General features: G+C 37.1%; 1 protein-coding gene across 1 annotated transcript in view; it reads left to right on the top strand.

The window, feature by feature from the left end:
• The window catches only part of efl1 (elongation factor like GTPase 1), a 125,269-nt gene that overhangs the window by 29,984 nt on the left and 73,923 nt on the right, over positions 1-21,362 (top strand). Inside the window, exons 5-10 of the mRNA XM_062030057.1 lie at positions 2,512-2,649; positions 2,810-3,021; positions 6,774-6,897; positions 11,498-11,577; positions 11,656-11,792; positions 11,862-11,984. Of these exons, the coding sequence (XP_061886041.1) occupies positions 2,512-2,649; positions 2,810-3,021; positions 6,774-6,897; positions 11,498-11,577; positions 11,656-11,792; positions 11,862-11,984 (814 nt within the window). The remainder of the gene's footprint in view (positions 1-2,511; positions 2,650-2,809; positions 3,022-6,773; positions 6,898-11,497; positions 11,578-11,655; positions 11,793-11,861; positions 11,985-21,362) is intronic.

Raw genomic sequence — 21,362 nt, 5'->3', positions numbered from 1 at the left:
GGGTATTGCGATGAATGCAGTTTTGAGGTATCGGACTTGGAGAGGTGAGTCTCTTGTAGTAAAGCAATGTCTGCTTGCATACTCTTCAAATGATTAAGAATTTTTATATTTTTTTCCTTTGACCCGACTCCACGCACATTCCAAGTGACAAACTGCACAGTGGACATACTAAACTAGACTGTAACTAAGTGTGTGGATGTATGTGTGTACTTTATGTGTAAATAATGCATGTCTGTATCTAAATGTAAGCCTATCATGCATATATGTAGGTGTGTATAGTGTGTATAGTTGTGCATGTATTAGCTGTGAGTGTAAATGCTGATGACGACAAGGGGACACACACAACAGGTGGAGAAATAGAAAGAGAAAAACAAAACAAAAAACATAAAAGAAAAAGAAAAGAAGAGAGTGGTGGATTAAACAGGTAGTGAAATAAGTAACATAAAAAGGAAAACAAAAAAGTAAAACAGTAAACATGTTGGTTTACCAAAAGAGAGAGAGAGAGCGTATGGTGTTTACGTGTGCGCTATGATGACGCACAGGTGTATTGTGAGCAAGAGGGGGGAAGAAAAAAAAAAAGAGAGGGATTGAAGCATAATGAAATAACAAAAACAAAATACAACATTTACCGTGTTTCAGACGCTAATAATACAGCCACGGCGTGGCTTCCGGATCACAGTAAAGTTGGCCGTTGATGAAAAGTTTATCCCCCGCGATGACTGCACGGCATCCTTCGGTGATAAACTTCTTGCGAAGCGGAAACAGATGGCGTCGCCGGTCGAGAATTTCCTTTGGAAACTGGTCGTTGATGCTGAAGTTGGATCCTTTCAGCTCTCGACCCTGGTTCCTCACTCCTTCCTTCTGCTTGAAGTGTTCGAATTTGGCTATGATGGGTCTCGGCCTCCTGTTCTCCGGCTTTTTGGCTCCAAGCCGGTGGACGCGATGGAAGGTGATGTTCCAGAAGTCGAGTTTCTTAACATGGAGACATTCTCAATACTTTTCTTTTGTCGATCACAAAGTTAGTTAAATATAAATTGTGTCTTGGATCAAAGATCCTATCTACTTAAAGTTAAAGTTAAAGTGCCATTACGTTGCAGCTGTTTAAAATAGTTTTGTCAATTTGTTCTGGCCTGAAATAAATTGGCCCTTTGTGTGTTGTATGTAGACCACATTGCTTAGCAGAGTTCAGTGATGCAAATGCATGTCAAATTGATCAACAGATTGTATTATTCTCCAGTGCAATAACAGTACTGAAATGCAGGCTAAAAAAGCATTAATGGGAGCCTTAAAAAAAAAAAAGGAAAAAAAAGAAGTAACTAAATAGTTACTTTTCACAGTAACGCATTACTTTTTTGTGTAAGTAACTGAGTTAGTAACTGAGTTACTTTTGAAATAAAGTAACTAGTAACTGTAACTAGTTACTGGTTTTCAGTAACTAACCCAACACTTCTGAAAAGTGAGAGTAGTGTACTGTATTGCTAGCAAGTGATGTGGAGGCCTCCCCCTCCGGCACAAAATGGCTGCCAGCGGGACACAAAATGGATGAATGAATGAAGTGTTTTGTACACAGAGACATAGTTCGCACATAAAACCATATTTTACATAGCTTGTAATGGAAAATAATTTCATAGACTGATTTGCATATTCATAAAATGTTTGATTTATCACACTTTGTATATCAGTGAGACTGTTAAACTAAAATGTGTTTTATTACTGAGGCACCTTTAAAGATAGCATCAAAGAAACCCTTAAATAGAAACCCTTATGCTAGTAATTGAAAATATGAATGTGATTATTGTCTGTCTGTGTTGGCCCTGCAATGAGGTGGCGAACTGTCTTCTGCCCGAATGCAGGTGGGATAGGCTCCAAAACCACGCGACTTTGATTGATTGATTGAAAATTTTATTAGTAGATTGCACAGTGAAGTACATATTCCGTACAATTGACCACTAAATGGTAACACCCGAATAAGTTTTTCAACTTGTTTAAGTCGGGGTCCACTTAAATTGATTCATGATACAGATATATACTATCAGATATATAATATCATCATAATACAGTCATCACACAAGATAATCATCAGAGTATATACGTTGAATTATTTACAATCCGGGGTGTGGGATGTGTGTGTGGGGGGGTTTTGGTTGTTATCATCACTTCAGTCATCAACAATTGAGAACAGAGAAATGGACATTGAAGCAGTATAGGTCTGACTTGGTAGGATATGTACAGCAAGTAGTGGACACAGAGATAGATCAGAAAGCATGAGAAAAAGTATCTACATTTGATTATTTACAATCCGGGGAGGTTGTTAGTTTAGGGTTGAAGTTGCCTGGAGGTGTACTTTTATTGCGGTTTTGAAGGAGGATAGAGATGCCCTTTCTTGTCCCGTGAGAGACAAGCGGTAGAAAAGGGCTGGGTGGATGGGTTTTCATATGTTTCTAGTTTTGCTTAATTGTCAAATTCTAAAATGTGAATTGTAATTTTTGTTTGTCTTTGCGTTATGGAAAGACCCAAGCTGTTCTGCGTCAGGCGTGGTTGGAGAACATCAGGCCTGTTCTGGTCATTAATAAAATAGACCGACTCATCTTGGAGCTGAAGCTCACTTCTCAGGAAGCTTACTGCCACTTACAGAAGATCATGGAACAGGTGACATTCTTGTATTTCATTTGATACAGCGACCTTCTTAATTATTTCAAAATGTGTGAATTTGAATAAAAGAAGATAAGAAGTCCCATGGAATCCTTAGGCAGCTGACACTTTGCGAACACATTTCTCTCCACAATACTTTGGTGTGTGTGTGTTGTAGGTGAATGCGGTGACAGGAACCCTGTTCACATCTAGAGTGATGGAGGAGCAAGCAGAGAAAATAAAAGAGGAGAAAGGGAGTGAGACACGGACTGAAGATCAAGTGTATGACTGGAGTGCAGGGCTAGAAGAAGCTGATGACTCTCATCTCTACTTCTCTCCTGACCAAGGAAATGTGATCTTTGCAAGTGCTATCGATGGATGGGGCTTGAGGTAAGGCATAAGGTGAAATAATGTAACAAAATGAATGCTGTATTTTTGGGTCTATCCTTTTACCCCTTTTCCATATTTATGCTGACGATGATGTGTTAGGTAACTTTTTGTACCCTATAGTGAGTATTTATTCAGACTGACACATGGGAAACATTTGTACATTTAAACATTGATTGGGTAAGTTCTTAGGAGCGTGTACTGTATTTAGCGCTTTAATATTTACCGATCGGAATCCGTCAGTGTTACCGGGTAAAGATTAATGTAAAATCAACTGGTACCGTATTTCGATACCCTTGTTGCATGTCACGTCACGTACGGATGCAGACTGCATCGGTTCAATCACTTGTAGTACAGTAGTGTATTCATAGCGGACTGCCTCTCTGTAATGTTTCAATTTACCAATAAAGCAAGCATGCCCAATAGAAAGCCTATAAGGCTCCAGTTCTCAAAATGCACTAGCTTAAGGTTAATTTACATTGGATATGCTATATACATGCTACTGATTAACATTAGCGATTGTACAGTAATACAACAACTACAACTAAGATGCACGTTACAATCAAACTGCTGGTGTGTAATAAGTACAATACTTACAGTATAAACACTGTTTTAGGGCTCAACAAAAGACAAGATTGGCACATTCAACTTAACTGCCAAGACTACTTCCTGAGTACAACAACACATCTTAGACAAACTTAATTGCATGCATACTTGCAAATTATACTCAGAAGGGTAAGAAAACAGAATATACAATTTGGGCAGCACAGTTAGCAGATGTTCTATCATCTATATTAGTGATTCTCAAACTGTGGACCAGAAGGCCTGCCCACATTACACCGGTTTTAAAATCACTGCATTGGCTCCCCATGTGTTCCAAATACATTTTAAGATTATTTTACTGGTTTTTAAATGCCTCAATGGTCTTGGGCTTTCTTATCTTTCCGAGTTGCTTTTTATCATATGAGCCCTCGCAGTCCCCGAGATCTTCCGGCTCCAGCCTCCTAATTATTCCAAAAGTCTGGACCCATACCCACGGGGAGGCGTCTTTCCATATTCCTCATTTGTTCAACAGCCTGCTGGAAATCCTCAGAGAATGTTACGATTTTTAAAAACAAGCGCAATACCCACCTTTTTAACTTAGCATTTAAATAATACAGTTATTTATTTTATGAATGTTATTATCTTTAACTCTGTCTTTATCTACATTTTTTTAGCTTGTATTAGGTTTTAACTACATATTTATGTAATATTGATGTATATTACTAATTATATTGTATCATATTGCTGGTATTCTAACACACGACATCTGCCCGGAAGTGATAACCAAGGGTGGTCGACCAAAGCTCAGATTGCGGTTTTACAGGAAGCAGCAAAAAAAGAGGCTTCAGTCTTTTTACGTCAGCGCATTCCCAGACATGTCGAACAATTGTGCTCCAGACGCCATTCTACATGACAAAACAGATGGAAACTTGGAAAAGCATGGAGGTCTACAACTTCTTTGTGTGTTACTGGGTCAAGGAAATTGGTATAAAAAATTGGATAAATATGCATAGCTTAATATAACTATATGTCTATATTTTGTATGTGCTGAAAGCTTCACATATGATTGTTGCCTTTGGTAAAAGCTTAACTCTTTTAGGTTTTACTCACATTTGCTTTCTTTTATTTAGACACGCTGAGTAGGTGCTTTTTGACACACGAGTAGAAACATGTGTTTAAGAAATACAAATATATAATAGCATGATAAGTTTAATAATACTTCAATGGGAAATACTAATCGTTAAAAGTATATGAAACAAACGTTTAACAAAGTGATCACTGCAAACTCATGCATTCTTCAACTCTGCTCCCTTGGACTTGAGTGTGACCTGCTTGCTTTTTTCGTAGTCGTTTTGTAAAATCTTGCAGTTTTCCGCCCTTTTTGATAACCTCGAAATCTGAAGAAATGTTTGTCCTTTCCACGATTTGAACGGTTCATACAACCGAAAACAACACAAGCACAGGTCATTTTTTTCTTCGAGAAAGGCTAAATGGCGCAGAGTACGCATTATTCATTGGGCGGGGACGTTAGCCGGACCATACCATACCAGCATTTAGTATATTTTATTCATTTAGTTTATCCTCTTACTATATTTTAGTTGAATAGTTATTTCAAGCGTTTGCTTAGCAGGAGCCCTTTCCACTGGGGGTCTGATGTGCTGCGGGTTACGTGGCACTGGCTCATGGGTTCCTCTGCGAGACGGCTCCCTGGTTGGTACCTCGCTGTGTCCACTGGGTTACAGTTGCTGTGGCTGCGGCCCCCCATTATACAGCTCCTGGTGCATTTGGCTCCTTTACATAGTGTTTTCTCACTTGGTTCTTCCGTGCTCAGCGACATATGTTTTTACATGACTTTTATTATGTGTGAATGTGTGTGGTAGAGGGAAAAGGAGGTTTAGGGATGGGGTGGAGGTAGCTGACTGTTTCAACCTGCACTGGTTTTTAAATGTTTTTAGATGGAAAGCACTTTGTGCTACATTTTATATGAAAAGTGCTTTACAAATAGTTTAATTGATTGATTGACCTAATAATTACCAAATAATAATTGCCAAATAATTACATAATTAAAGGGGCTGTTTGCAACATTTACACAGATGCCTAGAGGGCGCCAACTTCCAATGTATTTTACACATTAAATGCTACCCTATTAGGGCTTCTAGTATATAATGACGTAATTACGTACGTACATAACACTTGCGCTTTGGGTATGTTTAGCTAATAATTGCAATTTGGATAGCAAACACAGTGTTACTGTTTAAACTGTGTGTAATGTTACAGTGCCCAAAAATATTAAATAACTTGTTAAATAAAACCTCTGCCTTGTTTAGATGAATACCTGGACCTACTACGCTACTGTAGTCTAATGTTGGTCATTATTTTGGTACTTGGAGAGCCAAGTTTTTTCTGAAGTGGTACTTGGAGAAAAAAGTTTGAGAACCACTGATCTATATTGATGAAGGCTGTCACTCAATTAAAATATGTAATTAACACAAAATCTGATTAATCACCAGACTGCAATGTGGAGATTTATGGGTTCGAATCTCAGTTTGGACATAACTGTGTGGAGTTTGCAAGTGTTTTTGTTTTATTATTTTTTCATATATATTGCAATCGTTAGTGTGCATTCTGTATTAAATTATATAATTTTTTAGCTTTTCATCAAGTTTTACCTTTGGACTGCAACAACATAATTTACCCATTGTGGGATAAATAGAAGTCTATCCTATACTATACCTATTGTTATCACCACAATATTTTTAATAGTTATAATGATTAATACAAATCTCTAGTTCAGTTTCGTTTGCCCACCTATAGAACTAGGTGGGCAGGAATCAATTCTGCATTCAATTCTTACATATTTATCAATAAATCAAAAGTACTCTGCTAACTAACGTCAAGCACACAGAAGAAACATTTTTCTTTTGTTACACTAAATTGACCCTAGTGTGTGTATGCAAGTGTGAATGGTTGTTTGTCTGTCTGTGTTTGCCCTGCAAGGAAGTGTTGACTTGTCCAGAGTGTACCCTCCCTCCCGCCTGAGTGCAGCTGGGATAGGCTGCAGCGACACCCCCCAACTCCTCCCCCTACCCCCCGATAACCCGAAAGGGAAACATGGTAGAAAATGGATGGATAGATAGAGAAATATATTCTCTCTTTTGGCTGTTTTACTCAGGATGGAAAGTTGTCTTAAGTACATGTATGTGTTTTGGCAGCATCCAGCACTTTGCACACATCTACAGCGAAAGGATGGGCATTAATGCGGAAGTGCTTCTCAAAACCCTGTGGGGAGACTTTTACCTCAATGCAAAAGCTAAGAAGATCATGAAGGGAGCTCAGGTAATGTCACCATGATACAACATGCATTTCACTGAACCCTCCTGCTCTATTAATACTAATTAGTTACTGAAGTTGGGAAAGTATTTTGGAACCATTGGAACACATATGGTTCCAAGAATAGCAGTTCAAAAAATTGTACATAAGCACATGTTATTTGTGTCTTACCATTTTGCCAAGATGTGGCAACCCTCAGATGAAAACAATTGTTTTAATTTGACAGGATGTAGTCAGAATATCAATTAGGTGTGCAAGGGATGAAAACTAAATCACGGTTTTGAGTCACGGATCGCATAATTTTTCGGATCAGCAACAAAGAAAGACAAGACAAATGTGTCCATTTGTTACATTAAATACTAACGACATTCAACTGAAAAAGTCCAATAAGGTAATTTCAACTATATGAAAATTAAAGTGCAATATAAGACATACTACCCTTTAAAAATAACAAAAAAAAACATGAACTATAAAACTTAAGTTAATTTTTTTTTTATTAGTGGGTGTGGTTTGAAGCAGCAGCCTTCACGTGAACACGCACAACTTTTTTCGTCAACAATCCGTGGATATGGAAGTATAATTGTAGCAACAATATTTGTAAACGTGTATCTCAATCTGTGCGTGTCTAATCCAATCACGTCTGTGTACTAATGTGTGTGTCTGTATATCAATGTGTGTGTGTGTACCGTAATCAAATCCGCGTGTGCGTGTTTTAAATTGTCTGTTTATATTATGATTTGTCTGTGTAAAAAAAAAAGGAACAAAAAGTCCATATTATGATTTGTCTGTGTAAAAAATTTTTTTTTTCTGTCCATATTTTGATCAGCGTGTGTAAAAAAGAATGTTTGTGTGTGTATTTAGATGTGTGTGAAGCAGGGACCCTCTAATGGCTTCTTTTTAAACATGGCTTTTGCAACACTTCTGCCATGTGCGACATGTCTGTCTGTACAGCGATTTGAACGTGTAAAAAGATACTGTATGTCTGTAACGTCCCCTTGCCTTTCCGTATGCTCACCACTAGTCGGCGCCTTGCAGCCACTCATGCTGATGTTGACGCTAAGAACAATGGACTTTTTTTCTTTACTTGCTGTAAATAAAAGTAGATGTTTTAGGAGTAACTTAGTGGTCCGAAGTATTTTTGCATTTTAATAAGTTATCAGTTATTAATTACACAGCGGCCTAAATGATCCCAGTTCTTTCTTTGGGGGGACTGGGCTCTCACTTAGAGATGACTGTGAGACCCACGATTTACACCGTGGTTTCTTACTGGTCGGACGTGCCCTAAATACCTCCCAAAGGAGGCGTCCATCTGGCTCCTCGATGTGGAGAAAGAGCAACTTTACTCTTATTCCTGTCAAATGAAAGAGCTTCTCAAAGTCGCCCTATCTCTAAGGGGGCCCCGCCCCCCGACGGAGAAAACACGATCATTTTGGTCTCTGTCATTACAAGATCACTTAGTTGAATACAAAAACACAAATGAATTTTTATTTACAGCAAGTGATGAAAAGTCCATTGTTTATGTCTTCCACGCCAACACGAGTGTGAATGGCTGCAAGCCACCGACTCGTGGTGAGTATAAGGAAAGGCATGACAAATCATTTTACAGGTTCAAATGGTTGTACAGACCGACAAGTCGTACACGAAAAGTCGCACAAGTCACATGTAAAAGGAGAGCCGATGGAGCGTTCCTGCTTCACAAACATCTAAATATGCACACACTATTTTATTTTATTTTTACACACACGCCGGTCGAAATACAGACAGACGGATATTTTTTACACACAGACACATCATAATACAGACAGACAACTTAAAACACACACGTGGATCTAATTACACACACATAGATTGATATACACATTTGCAAATAATTTTGGTTCAATAATACTACTATGTGGACCACGTGCAAACCGATCTTTGGAAGAACATCCGTATGGCTCACTGATCAAGGATGGTCGTTACAACGATCCACCAGTTACAAGATAACGTTTTGCTACAAAAGCAGTGTTTGAAAAAGCGTATGAATTATGTCATCAGTTCAACAGGAATGACGCATCCCTTAAATATATTATCTTTTGTTTTATCCTTATGAGAATATTTTTAATGTATTTGATTATCATAAATTATAATAAACATCAATTTGTTGATGAATAAATTATATTGGTTAAATATGCATGTCCTCAGAGCTTCGTACAGTTTGTAAAAAAAAAAAAAAAACTACACTAAACCTTTAAAGGCCGACTGAAATGAATTTTTTTTATTTAATCGGGGATAGCAGATCCATTCTATGTGTCATACTTGATCATTTCGTGATATTGCCATATTTTTGCTGAAAGGATTTAGTAGAGAACGACGACGATAAAGATGGCAACTTTTGGTATCTGATAAAAAAAAGCCTTGCCCCTACCGGAAGTAGCGTGACGTAGTCAATTGAACAGCTCCTCACATTTTCCTATTGTTTACAATGCAGCTAGAGCGATTCGGACCGAGAAAGCGACAATTACCCCATTAATTTGAGCGAGGATGAAAGATTCGTGGATGAGGAACGTTAGAGTGAATGACTAGAATGCAGTGCAAGACATATCTTTTTTCGCTCTGACCGTAACTTAGGTACGCTGGCTCATTGGATTCCACACTCTCTCATTTTTCTATTGTGGATCACGGATTTGTATTTTAAACCACCTCGGATACTATATCCTCTTGAAAATGAGAGTCGAGAATGCGAAATGGACATTCACAGTGACTTTTATCTCCACGACAATACATCGACGAAACACTTTAGCTACGGAGCTAACGTGATAGAATCGTGCTTAACTGCATATAGAAACAAAATAAATAAATCCCTGACTGGAAGGATAGACAGAAGATCAACAATACTATTAAACCAGGGACATGTAAATAGATAGATAGTACTTTATTGATTCCTTCAGGAGAAATACACGGTTAATGCTTTCCAGCCTGGCGAAGGTTAACAATGCTGTTGCTAGCGACGCCATTGAAGCTAACTTAGCTATGAAGCTAACGTGATAGCATCGATCTCAAATGCAGATATCAATCAATCAACCAATCAATGTTTATTTATATAGCCCTAAATCACAAGTGTCTCAAAGGGCTGCACAAGCCACAACGACATCCTCGGTACAGAGCCCACATACGGGCAAGGAAAAACTCACCCCAGTGGGACGTCGATGTGAATGACTATGAGAAACCTTGGAGAGGACCGCATAAAATAAATAAACCCCTGACTGGAAGGATAGACAGAAAATCAACAATACTATTAAACCATGAACATGTAAATACACGGTTAATGCTTTCCAGCTTGGCGAAGTTTAAAAATGCTGTTGCTAACGACGCCATTGAAGCTAGCTTAGTATAACGGGACCTCACAGAGCTATGATAAAAACATTAGCGCTCGACCTACGCCAGCCAGCCCTCATCTGCTCATCAACACCCGTGCTCACCTGCGTTCCAGCGATCGACGGAAGGATTAAGGACTTCACCACGATCATCCGTGCGGTCGGTGGCTAGCGTCGGCTAGTGCGTCTGCTATCCGAGTCAAAGTCTTCCTGGTTGTGTTGCTGTAGTCCGCCGCTAATACACCGATCCCACCTACAACTGTCTTCTTTGCAGTCTTCATTGTTCATTAAACAAATTGCAAAAGATTCACCAACACAGATGTCCAGAATACTGTGGAATTATGAGATGAAAACAGAGCTATTTTGTATTGGATACAATGGGGTACCGATACTTCTGTTTCACTGGCTACGTCACGTGCATACGTCATCATCCAAAGGCGTTTTCAACCGGAAGTCTAGCGGGAAATTTAAAATTGCACTTTATAAGTTAACCCGGCCGTATTGGCATGTGTTGCAATGTTAAGATTTCATCATTGATATATAAACTATCAGACTACGTGGTCGGTAGTAGTGGGTTTCAGTAGGCCTTTAATTATCGCTGTTAAATGCTCCCTGGTAAATTAATTTATGCAAAGTAGAAATTATAAAGGTAAATAGATAAATTATTAAAATGTTCTAAAAACAATATTTAATTTCATGAGAGCCCTCTAGAAATAAAATGACAACCACATATTCACCTTTACACTCCTTTAACCCAGTAATGCTGCTTGAGGTTGAGCCAATCAATGGCCACGGAAGTTAATAGTACTTTGGTCTTATCTATGGGCCAAAACTAGTGTAGCATTGATATTTTTAGTTAATGTAGCCATTTTTATGCTTAAAATGATTATTTGAGGCAAAAAATCTGTAAAATATGATTTAAAAACAATCAGCAATAGAGTGAAGCTGTAAACTTTGATGTCAGGTATTGTATGTGTCATTTATACCTGAATGTTTGTGGATAGTGTCAAGGACCTCTGCGTAAATGTCCTCTTATTTGTTTTGTTTTATTGGTGTATTCATTGATTGACTAATACACAAATTAGTTCCTAATAATAATAATTGTCGTATCCCTAATAGGTTCATGATGGTCCTTGAGGACAAGAAAGTATGCCCTAATGGATATATGCATAGAGATTCATTGATATTCTCTGAAGTTTTTTACCACTCTCACACATCCTAATGTGTTTTCTTTATCCCTGTTTTTCCAGGCCAAAGGCAAGAAGCCTCTCTTTGTGCAGCTTGTGTTGGATAATATTTGGAATGTATATGATGCAGTTGTTAATAGGAGGTGTGTTAAAAAACAAAAACAAATGTTTTACAGTCATACATGAAGTGCATTTTACTCAGTTCATCTTTTTGTTCATAGAGACAAGGAGAAGATTGAGAAGGTGGTAGCATCACTTGGAGTTAAGGTGATGGCCAGGGATTTTCGTCACTCTGACCCCAAAGTCCTCCTGTCTGCAATATGCAGTCAGTGGTTACCTGTGTCTCAGGCTGTCCTTTGTAAGAATTTTGTGGTGGAATATTCTGCAGTGTCATGTTTGATTTTAATTAGTATTTCATTGGATGCAGCAATGGTATGTAATAAGCTTCCGAGTCCATTGGAAATAGCAGAAGAGAGGGTGGAGAAACTGATGAGTGTAGGAGTGCGGCGATTTGATACCTTGCCGGAGAGGACACAAGAACTGAAAAATGGTATGTGAAATTACATCTCCTTTTTGATAATGCTTTTTCCTGTTTTGATACGATACCGTACTAAAATGCAATCCAGTTATAGTTTAAATTAGGGCAGCACAATTCTGGGAAAAAAACATCTAAAATACAATTTTTTGTGCTTAAAATTGAGAGCGCAATTTTCTTTTCGTCATTGCAGTGGTACCCAGGTTTTTGTTAGTGCTCAAAAGTCAGAAATAAAGAAAGACAAACACGTACTGTAGATAACAAATATAGTTTTACTTGAAGAAATTGAGAAATGCTTATAAATGAGAAATGACATGTATAAATGAACAATTAACACCACTTTTACCTTTATTGAAGACTCTTTTTTTTGTAAAGATGGCAACGAGGAGAGAGCCACGTGAAAACCACCTTTATACTTTTCCTCTTAGACTGTAACTATGGTGAGCACCTCTATCCTGGAATAGGTTCTGTATATTGGATGGCAGAGAGTTTTGGGATGCCCTAAACATAATTTGAGCAGTTTTAAAGTTGATTACATCGTGCAGTTTAAGTTGCTTTAACTCCATGAATAGTGTATTTGTATGATGTCTATAGTGAACATTGGACACAATCCTAATGGCCTTTTTCTGCAGAGTGACTAAAGGCTGTAGATGAGATTCATAACAATTTCCCCAGACTTCAACACAATGGTTTAAATATGACATAATAAATGAATGATACAATAACAGTAGAGCATTGTTATTCAATAAATGACATGATCTCCTCATCATTCCAACACATTTAGCAACTTTTTTCCTCAGGTAACTTATATGAGGCTTCCATGATATATTTTCATCTATTACCACTCCTAAAAATTAATTTTGGTGAACATATTCTATTGGTGTATCATCAATAACAATCCTGATGGGTATATTACTTTTGTGATTGCTAAAGAGCATGATTTTGGTCTTTTTTAAATTCAGAGACAATTTGTTGGTATTAAACCAAGTTTTTAACTTGATCATCTCCTCAGTTACAGAGGCCAGAAGTTGCTTCATGTCATCACCTGCACATGTAATGGTTGTATCGTCAGCAAAGAGGATGAACTTTAGCAGTGTTGATACTTTACATATTTCATTGATATACATTATAAATAGTGTGGGTCCTAGTATCGACCCCTGGGGGACTCCACAGGTTATGTTCATGAGTGTAGATTGATGTTGATCGATCTGAACAATCTGCTGTCTCTCATTCAAGTAGCTCTTCAGCCATTTCCCTGCCACTCCCCTTATGCCATAGTTTTCCAGTTTATTTACCAAAATCTGGTGGTCAATGGTATCGAAAGCCTTTTGCAAGTCAATAAAGATTCCTATAACAAATTTGTTTTTCTCGATACCATTAGTAATGTTCTCTATTAGATCACTTAAAGCTAATGAAGTTGACCTATTTTGTCAGAACCCATATTGACCATCAGATAATAATTTGTGCTTTTCAATGAAGCCACGAATTCTATTATCAAATAATTTTTCCAATATTTTTGACAACTGTGGCAGAAGGGAGACGGGCCGGTAATTTGTGAAGTGGTGTTTGTTACCAGATTTGAAGATGGGGATGACTTTTGAGAGTTTCATTTGTGAAGGAAATTGTCCAAGTTGAATAGATAAATTACAGATGTGTGTGAATGGTTTGATGATTTCTTCCGCTACGTTGCGGACTGTCCTCATGTCGAAGTCATAAATGTCACGTGATGTTTTGTTCTTGCATTTCTGAATAATCTCAAAGACTTCCTTTTCGACAGTCGGAGTAAGGAACATCGAGAAGGGATTTTTTCAATAAGTTCCGTGGGCTGTTCGTCATTAATTGGGATTTTTTTTGCCAGCTCAGGCCCAACTTTAACAAAAAACATATTGAAGCTATCAGCAATCATCTTCTTGTCACTTATGATTTGGTCGTTCTCAACAAAAAACTCTGGATAACAAGGACTGTTTGAACCATGCCCAATAATTGTATTTAATACCCTCCAAATTCCCTTTATATCATTTTTCTTTTGGATTAACAGTTTGGTAGTGTATTCTTTTCTGCTTGCTCTTAATATGCTGGTTAATTTATTTTTATATGTTTTGTACTTTTGTTCTGTTTCTATGGATTGATGCCTAAAAAAAGTCCTATATAAATATTTTTTCTTTTTGAATGATCCTGACATCAACATATACAATTATTAAATTACCCATTTTCCAAGATGGCCGCTATGCAGACTTGTAAATGGGGACATTTGACAAATAATCTCCCCACTTTGATTAATTTGGATGATTTTGTTGTTAAAAAGGAGTCCTGCTTGTCACTTGGATGACTTTTCCTAACTCTAACATTTGCAGCTACATAGTTTGGTGCAGGTAAGGCCATATCAGTAGCCAGTATCGGCGTCATGGGCGGGCTGTGCCCGCTTACAGTGCAAGCCAGTGCATTTTAATTTCCCCTCGGTGATTAATAAAGTATTTCTGATTCTGATTCTGATTCTGAAGCCGTGCCCGCCCTGGGCTGGAGGCTAATTATTATTATTTATTTTTTTTACATCAAAGCAGGTATTAATGAGATAAGTAATACAAAAAAAGGCACGTTGACTAAGATGAGGACACAATTAACTGACATGTTAAGGTATACATTCGAGAAGAAACTGTTGACAGAAACAAAATCCATTTATATTTGATTTTGTCTTGTCAATGGGTGGGACAAGTTGGGAATCTATCCAATCACAATTTAATTGTGTACATTGAAAGAGGGGTGGGGGTTAGTTGCGAACGAGAGCCAATCAGATGCTTTTCCTTGTCAGATAAGAAAGTGGACACAAAAACCAAAATATGTGGCTTTGACATGTTCCACATGGTAATATGTGTACACGTGGGGGAGAGTGAACAGGACATATTTCAATTTTACTGCTTTGATGCCATCAGCAGGCAATGATAGTGACATCGACACAACTAAGTAAAATCTATTATTTGCTGCTAACGGCGCTGTGTCAAAAATGTATTCCATGAACCGGGAGTCCGTATTGCTTTCTGGCTTTGTCTGTCCACAACTGATTATCATATGTTAAACAAACACTTATATTTGTGGTTATCATAAAGATATGTGTTTGAAATTATTCAAGAATTCACCATGTCCAATAAATAACAAAAATGGTAATTTTTATGGTAATAATGAGATTGTAAAGGACTGTTATTGATCCGATGTGATGTACTTTCTTGTTTAGAAGATACATACAATCAGGGGCGCCGTTAGGGATTTTGGGCCCCATGAAAATAATCTTTACAAGGCCCCCTGTATTATAATTTCATCATCATTAGGGCGCCTCTCTGGGTCCCCCTCCATCATGGGCCCCTAGAATCCGTCTCCTTTACCCCCCCTTTTCGGCGCCCCTGCATACAATATTAACTGGTCTTTGTTCAGGCTCATAATAAATATTAATCAAGTGTTTAGATGTATTAATTCAAGAGAGTCACATACATGATGAAGTAATACTGTACCGTTTACGTGTTGAAGTAGCCTTTACACCCATAAGAGAGCTACATATACGATAATAAAGTACATACTGTACTGTTTGTGTTGAAGTACTTTTTATACCCATAAGAGAGTTACATATGTGATAATAAAGTACATACTGTACTGTTTACATGTTGAAGTACCCTTTATACCCATAAGATAGTTACATATATGATAAAGTACATACTGTACTGTACTGTTTACATGTTGAAGTACCCTTTATACCCATAAGAGAATTACATATATGATAAAAAGATAGATATTAAAAGTACATACTGTACTGTTTACGTGTTAAAGTACCTTTTTAAAAAGCTGAAATCAACCCCAAACGACATCTCACTGATTCAAAATAATATTTTGATATTGAAACATCTTGTCTGTGCATCTCCTAAGGTTATTCTAGTAATGTATGCACAGATGAGATCTGTCAATATCAAAATATTACCGGTACTTTGAATCCCTCTTGGCAATACATTGATTTAATGAATACATCCAAACACATGATTAATATTTATTATGTGCATGAACAAATAACAGTTAATATTGTATGTAGCTTTTAAACAAGGCAGGGGTTTTAGCACATTAACATCAGTCCTTTACAATCAATACTATAGAAATGGCCAACTCTTTCATTTTTCAGACACCATAAAGGCTTAAATAATTTCTAACATATCCTTAAGATAACCATGAATCTAAGGGGACGGCGTGGCGCGTTTGGGAGAGTGGCCGAACCTGAGGGTTCCTGGTTCAATCTCCACCTTCTACCAACCTCGTCACGTCCGTTGTGTCCTTGAGCAAGACACGTAACCCTTGCTCCTAATGGGTCATGGTTAGGGCCTTGCATGGCAGCTCCCGTCATCAGTGTGTGAATGGGTGAATGTGGAAATAGTGTCGAAGTGCTTTGAGTACCTTGAAGGTAGAAAAGCGCTATACAAGTATAACCCATTTACCATTTATGTTTTTCTTACATGTGGTAATCAGTGGTGGACAGACAAAGCCCCAGCATTGCAGCTTTAACAAGCGTGCACACTTCCAAGGCAGGAATACATTTTTGGTTGGGGCCCTCCCTGGAAAAATGTAATGCCTCGTTTAAATGTTTTGTTCTGGTTGGACCCAAAACAACGTGCATCTCATTGAGGGCATGGAACAGGGGGATATTGGTTGCAATCATGGTGTAGCCATCTTGTTCAGATGAATAATGTTTTGAAATCGTCATTATCTTTTCCTCTTGGCAAATACAACATTTGCCATAGTCAGTTTTCCAATTAGATGACCCTTGAGCTGAACTTGCCATCTTGTTCGGTAATGAATCAATTAATGCAGTAAGGCAGAGGGTTTATCCTTTTACCACCTTTACCGCAGTATGACTATGCACATTCAGGTATGGGATACAACTATTTTCAGATATACATCCTAGACCTATCCCGATCATTCATCCAGTGCCATTTCAATACCGTGCGACCTGTACTCGTTCTGGGTGACTACATGCGTCATGTAAAGCTCTGTCACCCTTGGCTCGGCTCTCCCGCGCTTTCACACCTTGTCGATTCAGGTGGGGCTATCTAACTACATCTAATATATAACTAATAGGTAACTGTTGTGAGGCTTGAATTCGGTTCAGTTCAGTTCAGTTTCAGTTTATTTTGAACATGCATACGATATAATGTAATGCATCACATATTTCCAATTGTTTCATTACAGCACGTCCGAAAAGGTGTAGGAAGAAGCTGAGTTTATTTAATCCTACCCCTTTTCATACCATAGCAATTTTATCCCATTTCCTTGTTCTCTGTAACAGAACAATGAATAAATAAATAATATACCATTGTAAGTAAAAAAAATGTTAAATAAATAAACAATCTTTATCTAAAAAAAAAAAAAAGGGTTCAAGATTAGAAAGCATTTGGGATATTAAACTAAACTATTACTACTAGTAAATGGTTATTACTACTATACAGCGCATGTAATGCTGCTCTTACAGTATAGTACAGATAAGCTAAATAACAGTAAATTTTATTTAGCCAACACTGAAACCCATGCTGAGTTTCACAGCAGTGTGATCTCACCAGTGTGCCCTGGCTGTAGCTTGACATCCACTCTATTCTGACCCACTCTCCCCTCTCACTGGGGGTGTATCCAATTCAGTTCTCATTCCTGGGTTGTGTTACACATCAATCAGCTGTGGGTGCTGTCCTCATGCACAATGTGTTTGAGTCTGAAATGCTCAATCACACAAAGAGACCCTCACCTGGTTTAGCCCGTGAGACAAGATAGTAGACTTTTTTAAATCAAAGGCCAGAATAAGGCAAAAGTAAGCTTTTGAGAGGTTTAGGTCCGTGTATGTTTTGGTATTTTAATTTATTTTCATAAATAAAAATGAAAAAACTTTCCTTTTTAAATACAAAAAAGAAAATTGAAAAACAAAGTGTTTATCGTTTTTTTGGTTTTGAAAAGAAAAATGAATATCCCCAGTAAACAAAAACGGAAAAACAGACCCAAACGGATGTTTTTTTGTAGTCTGACACCGGAAGTCTTTATTTTCAAAGTAAAAGCGGGGATAGTACAGTACCCGTGTGTATGGCTAAAATGTATTTGGACTTTTGGAGCCCTACACAACGAGGTCTGACGGCTGCATGTACAGAGATATCTGTATGCACATTTAATACAAAAGTGGAGGCAAAAAGGGATTCGATCGCGCATCACAGTACAGATTTTCTTACGGGACAGTCCGTGCTTTTCAGTTTCAGTTTTAGTTATTTTTGTAGAAGTCATGGAACTTTGTGCCATTTCTAAAGTATTTTCTTTACATTTTAGCCAGCATCACAGCCACACAGTACCATAGTAATTGTCTCCGCTTTTTAATACAAATCAGGATTCCTCTAAGGATGCTCCATTCATAACAACATAAGTCTGTCATGGACATTATTGCATACGTGGATTTAATTACGCAGTGGAACACACTGGATTTAATTGGTTTTAAGTTCCGGCAGATAATTAGAGGACTTTATGATAATATTAATAGTTATGTCTTATTAGTGAGTTTCCTAATCATGGTAGGCATTCCCCAGGGATGTCTTTTATCAACGGAAATAATAGTCAATTAGCAGATGAAACAACTCTTTTTCGAAAAAAATGAACATATTCCAACTATTATTGAAAAGATTTAGGAATTCTCTGATGTATTCAGGACTTTGGCTAGACCTTAAAACTGTGAATTGTTTCCTATCAATGTAAGTGTGAATGAAATTATTTGCAATGTCCCTTAAAGTCTGAGGTGAAATATTTAGGTATTAACCTATCAAAAAACCCCTAAGAAAACAAACATAGAAAATAAAATTAAAGAATGACAAACTAAGCTACATTTATGGCAACAAAGACAATTGTCAATACTTGGACATATTTACTTAACCAAAAATATGGATAAATATTGTTTGTGGTTTTAAAGTTAGTTTCTTTCATCTTGACTGGTAATGGAAGAAATAAATATAATGTTTGTATTTTTAAAATTGTGTCATCAATCTTTGTAAATTATCATTATTGTTTTGTTTGCCTGGATTAAAATGTACTGTAAGACATGATCTATCAAATAGTTAGAGCATTAATGAAATTTGTAGGATTAGTTATGGAAGTAATAATGGGCAGTACGGCAAAATATTTTAAAGCAGAAACAAGATTTGTTTTGGCAATGCTTTGTGCAATTGTTTCAATTCAGAAAGTGGTGGATGAAATCTGCATGCAACTATCATAATACAACCATTTGTTTGGGTGTCAAATAAATATGTTCTTCTATATTGGAACGTGATGAGGAAACAATTTATGTGTGTACTTCATCTTCCAATTAGATAAATCTGCTTGTAAAAGTCTGATCATTTAACAGGAAGCTTCTATATTTGAAAGTTGCATATCGATCCTTCTAATGTATCTATTTTTGGGGGGTATGCAGTACCAGAAGGAATCACAATTTTTATTCCATGACTTCCACCAGTTCAATTTCTGGTTACCATTTAAACCAGTGATTCTCAGGTTGTGGTACATGCACCACTAGTGGTATGCGGGCTCCGTCCAGTGGTTCGCCAAATAATCACTTGATTAAAGTAAAGCTTTTATTTTCCTATATTCAAACACAGTGTTACTGTTCAAGCTGGTTGTAATGTTACAGTTCCAGAAAAATATTAAATATACTTGCTAAATAAAACCTCTGCCTTGTTTTTAATGAATACTTGGGCCTACGACACTACTGTATTTTAATGTTGGTCCTTATGGTGGTACTTGGTGAGCAAAGTTCTTTTTGAGGTGGTACTTGATGAAAACACTTTGAGAACCACTGATTTAAACATTTAAAATCTATGACTTTTAGTCCTCCATCTTTATATTATTTCACCATGTTGCCCTTTCCTATATAACGAGTCTTATTTCTCCCAATGAAATTAAAGTTGAGTTGGTTTATGTTTTTTATTATTCTAGTAGGTATAAAAAGAAAATGAGCAGGATAAATACATCTGGATAAACTTTCCATTTTGGTTAAGTAAATACGTCCAAGTATTGACAAATCTCTTTCTTGCTTGCATAAGTTTAACTTAGTTTGGCATTCTTTAATTTTATTTTCTATGCTTTCTAAGAGTAGTTTTGTTTTTTATTTTTTTTGATAAGCTAATACCTAAATAGCTCACCTCAGACTTTACAGGGACATCTCTTTATTAACACATTCATGGATAGGAACATTTTTTTAGGAAAAGGTTGTGCCTGCGACTAGTAAGACACAACTATTAATATTATCACAATCGGGATTCTTCCAAAGATGCTCCTTTTATGTTTTTATAAATGGAGCGTCCTTGCAGGAATCCCGATTGTTTAAAAGGCGGACATAATTACTACCTGTACTGTGTGCCTGTGACGCTGGCTAACATGTAAAGAAAATACTTAAGACATGGCACAACGTTCCTAGACATCTACAGAAGTATGTACACATACAAACAGAAACTGCAACTGAAAAGCAAACCAAAATTGATATGGTTTCATATTCCGACACCGGAATCAGAAGTAGTGATTTTAAAGACAGGATCGCGGACTGGCCTTTAAGAAAATATGTACTATGATACGCGATCTAATCTCTTTTTACCTCCACTTTCATATGATATATGCATATACTGTAGATATATCCTATATGTAAATGTCAGACCTCGTTGTGCCGTCTCTAAAATAGTTTCTATGTAGTGTTTCAAAGACATTTTAGCCAGACACATGGGTATCCCCGCTTTTACTTTGAAAAAAACAAACAAAAAAACTTCTGGTGTCAGACTATGAAAAAACATTCGTTATGGTCTGTTTTTGTTTACTGTGGATATTCATCTTTCTTTCCAAAACCAAAAAAGAAGTACACTTGGTTTTTCAATTTTGTTTTTTGTATTTTAAAACGGAATTTGAATAAACCAGTCGTTTTTTGTTTTTCGATATCTCTTTATGAAAAGAAAATTGAAATACCAAAATATACACTGACCGGTTTAAAGGCCCAATATTTGGATTTTACATGGTAGAAAATGTATGTATGGATTTCAGAATAACTCATATTGGCCAGGTCTGTGCATATTTATTGCAAAACATAATATTTTAGTTCTGAATATGATGGCCATCTTGAATTTCAAGTGGACCGCATGCTTTTTGAAAAGAGTAGTGTCTAAGGAGTATCTGTGCCAACTTTGGAGCTTGTATCACCATTTGAACGATTCCTCTGAAATATAATGTTATCTGCTGCACTATTGGTTGTCTTCGAATTTCCTTCAGATCAATTCTAACAAAACAGAAAGTCTGATCATTGCTCCTTATTAAAATATCCCCTCATCACGAACTCCCTTGGTGCTCTGGGTGCTTCTGTTA

Source organism: Entelurus aequoreus, linkage group LG02, assembly GCF_033978785.1.
Source record: "Entelurus aequoreus isolate RoL-2023_Sb linkage group LG02, RoL_Eaeq_v1.1, whole genome shotgun sequence".
Taxonomy (NCBI): domain Eukaryota; kingdom Metazoa; phylum Chordata; class Actinopteri; order Syngnathiformes; family Syngnathidae; genus Entelurus; species Entelurus aequoreus.
This window is presented reverse-complemented; position numbering and strand designations above follow the sequence as displayed.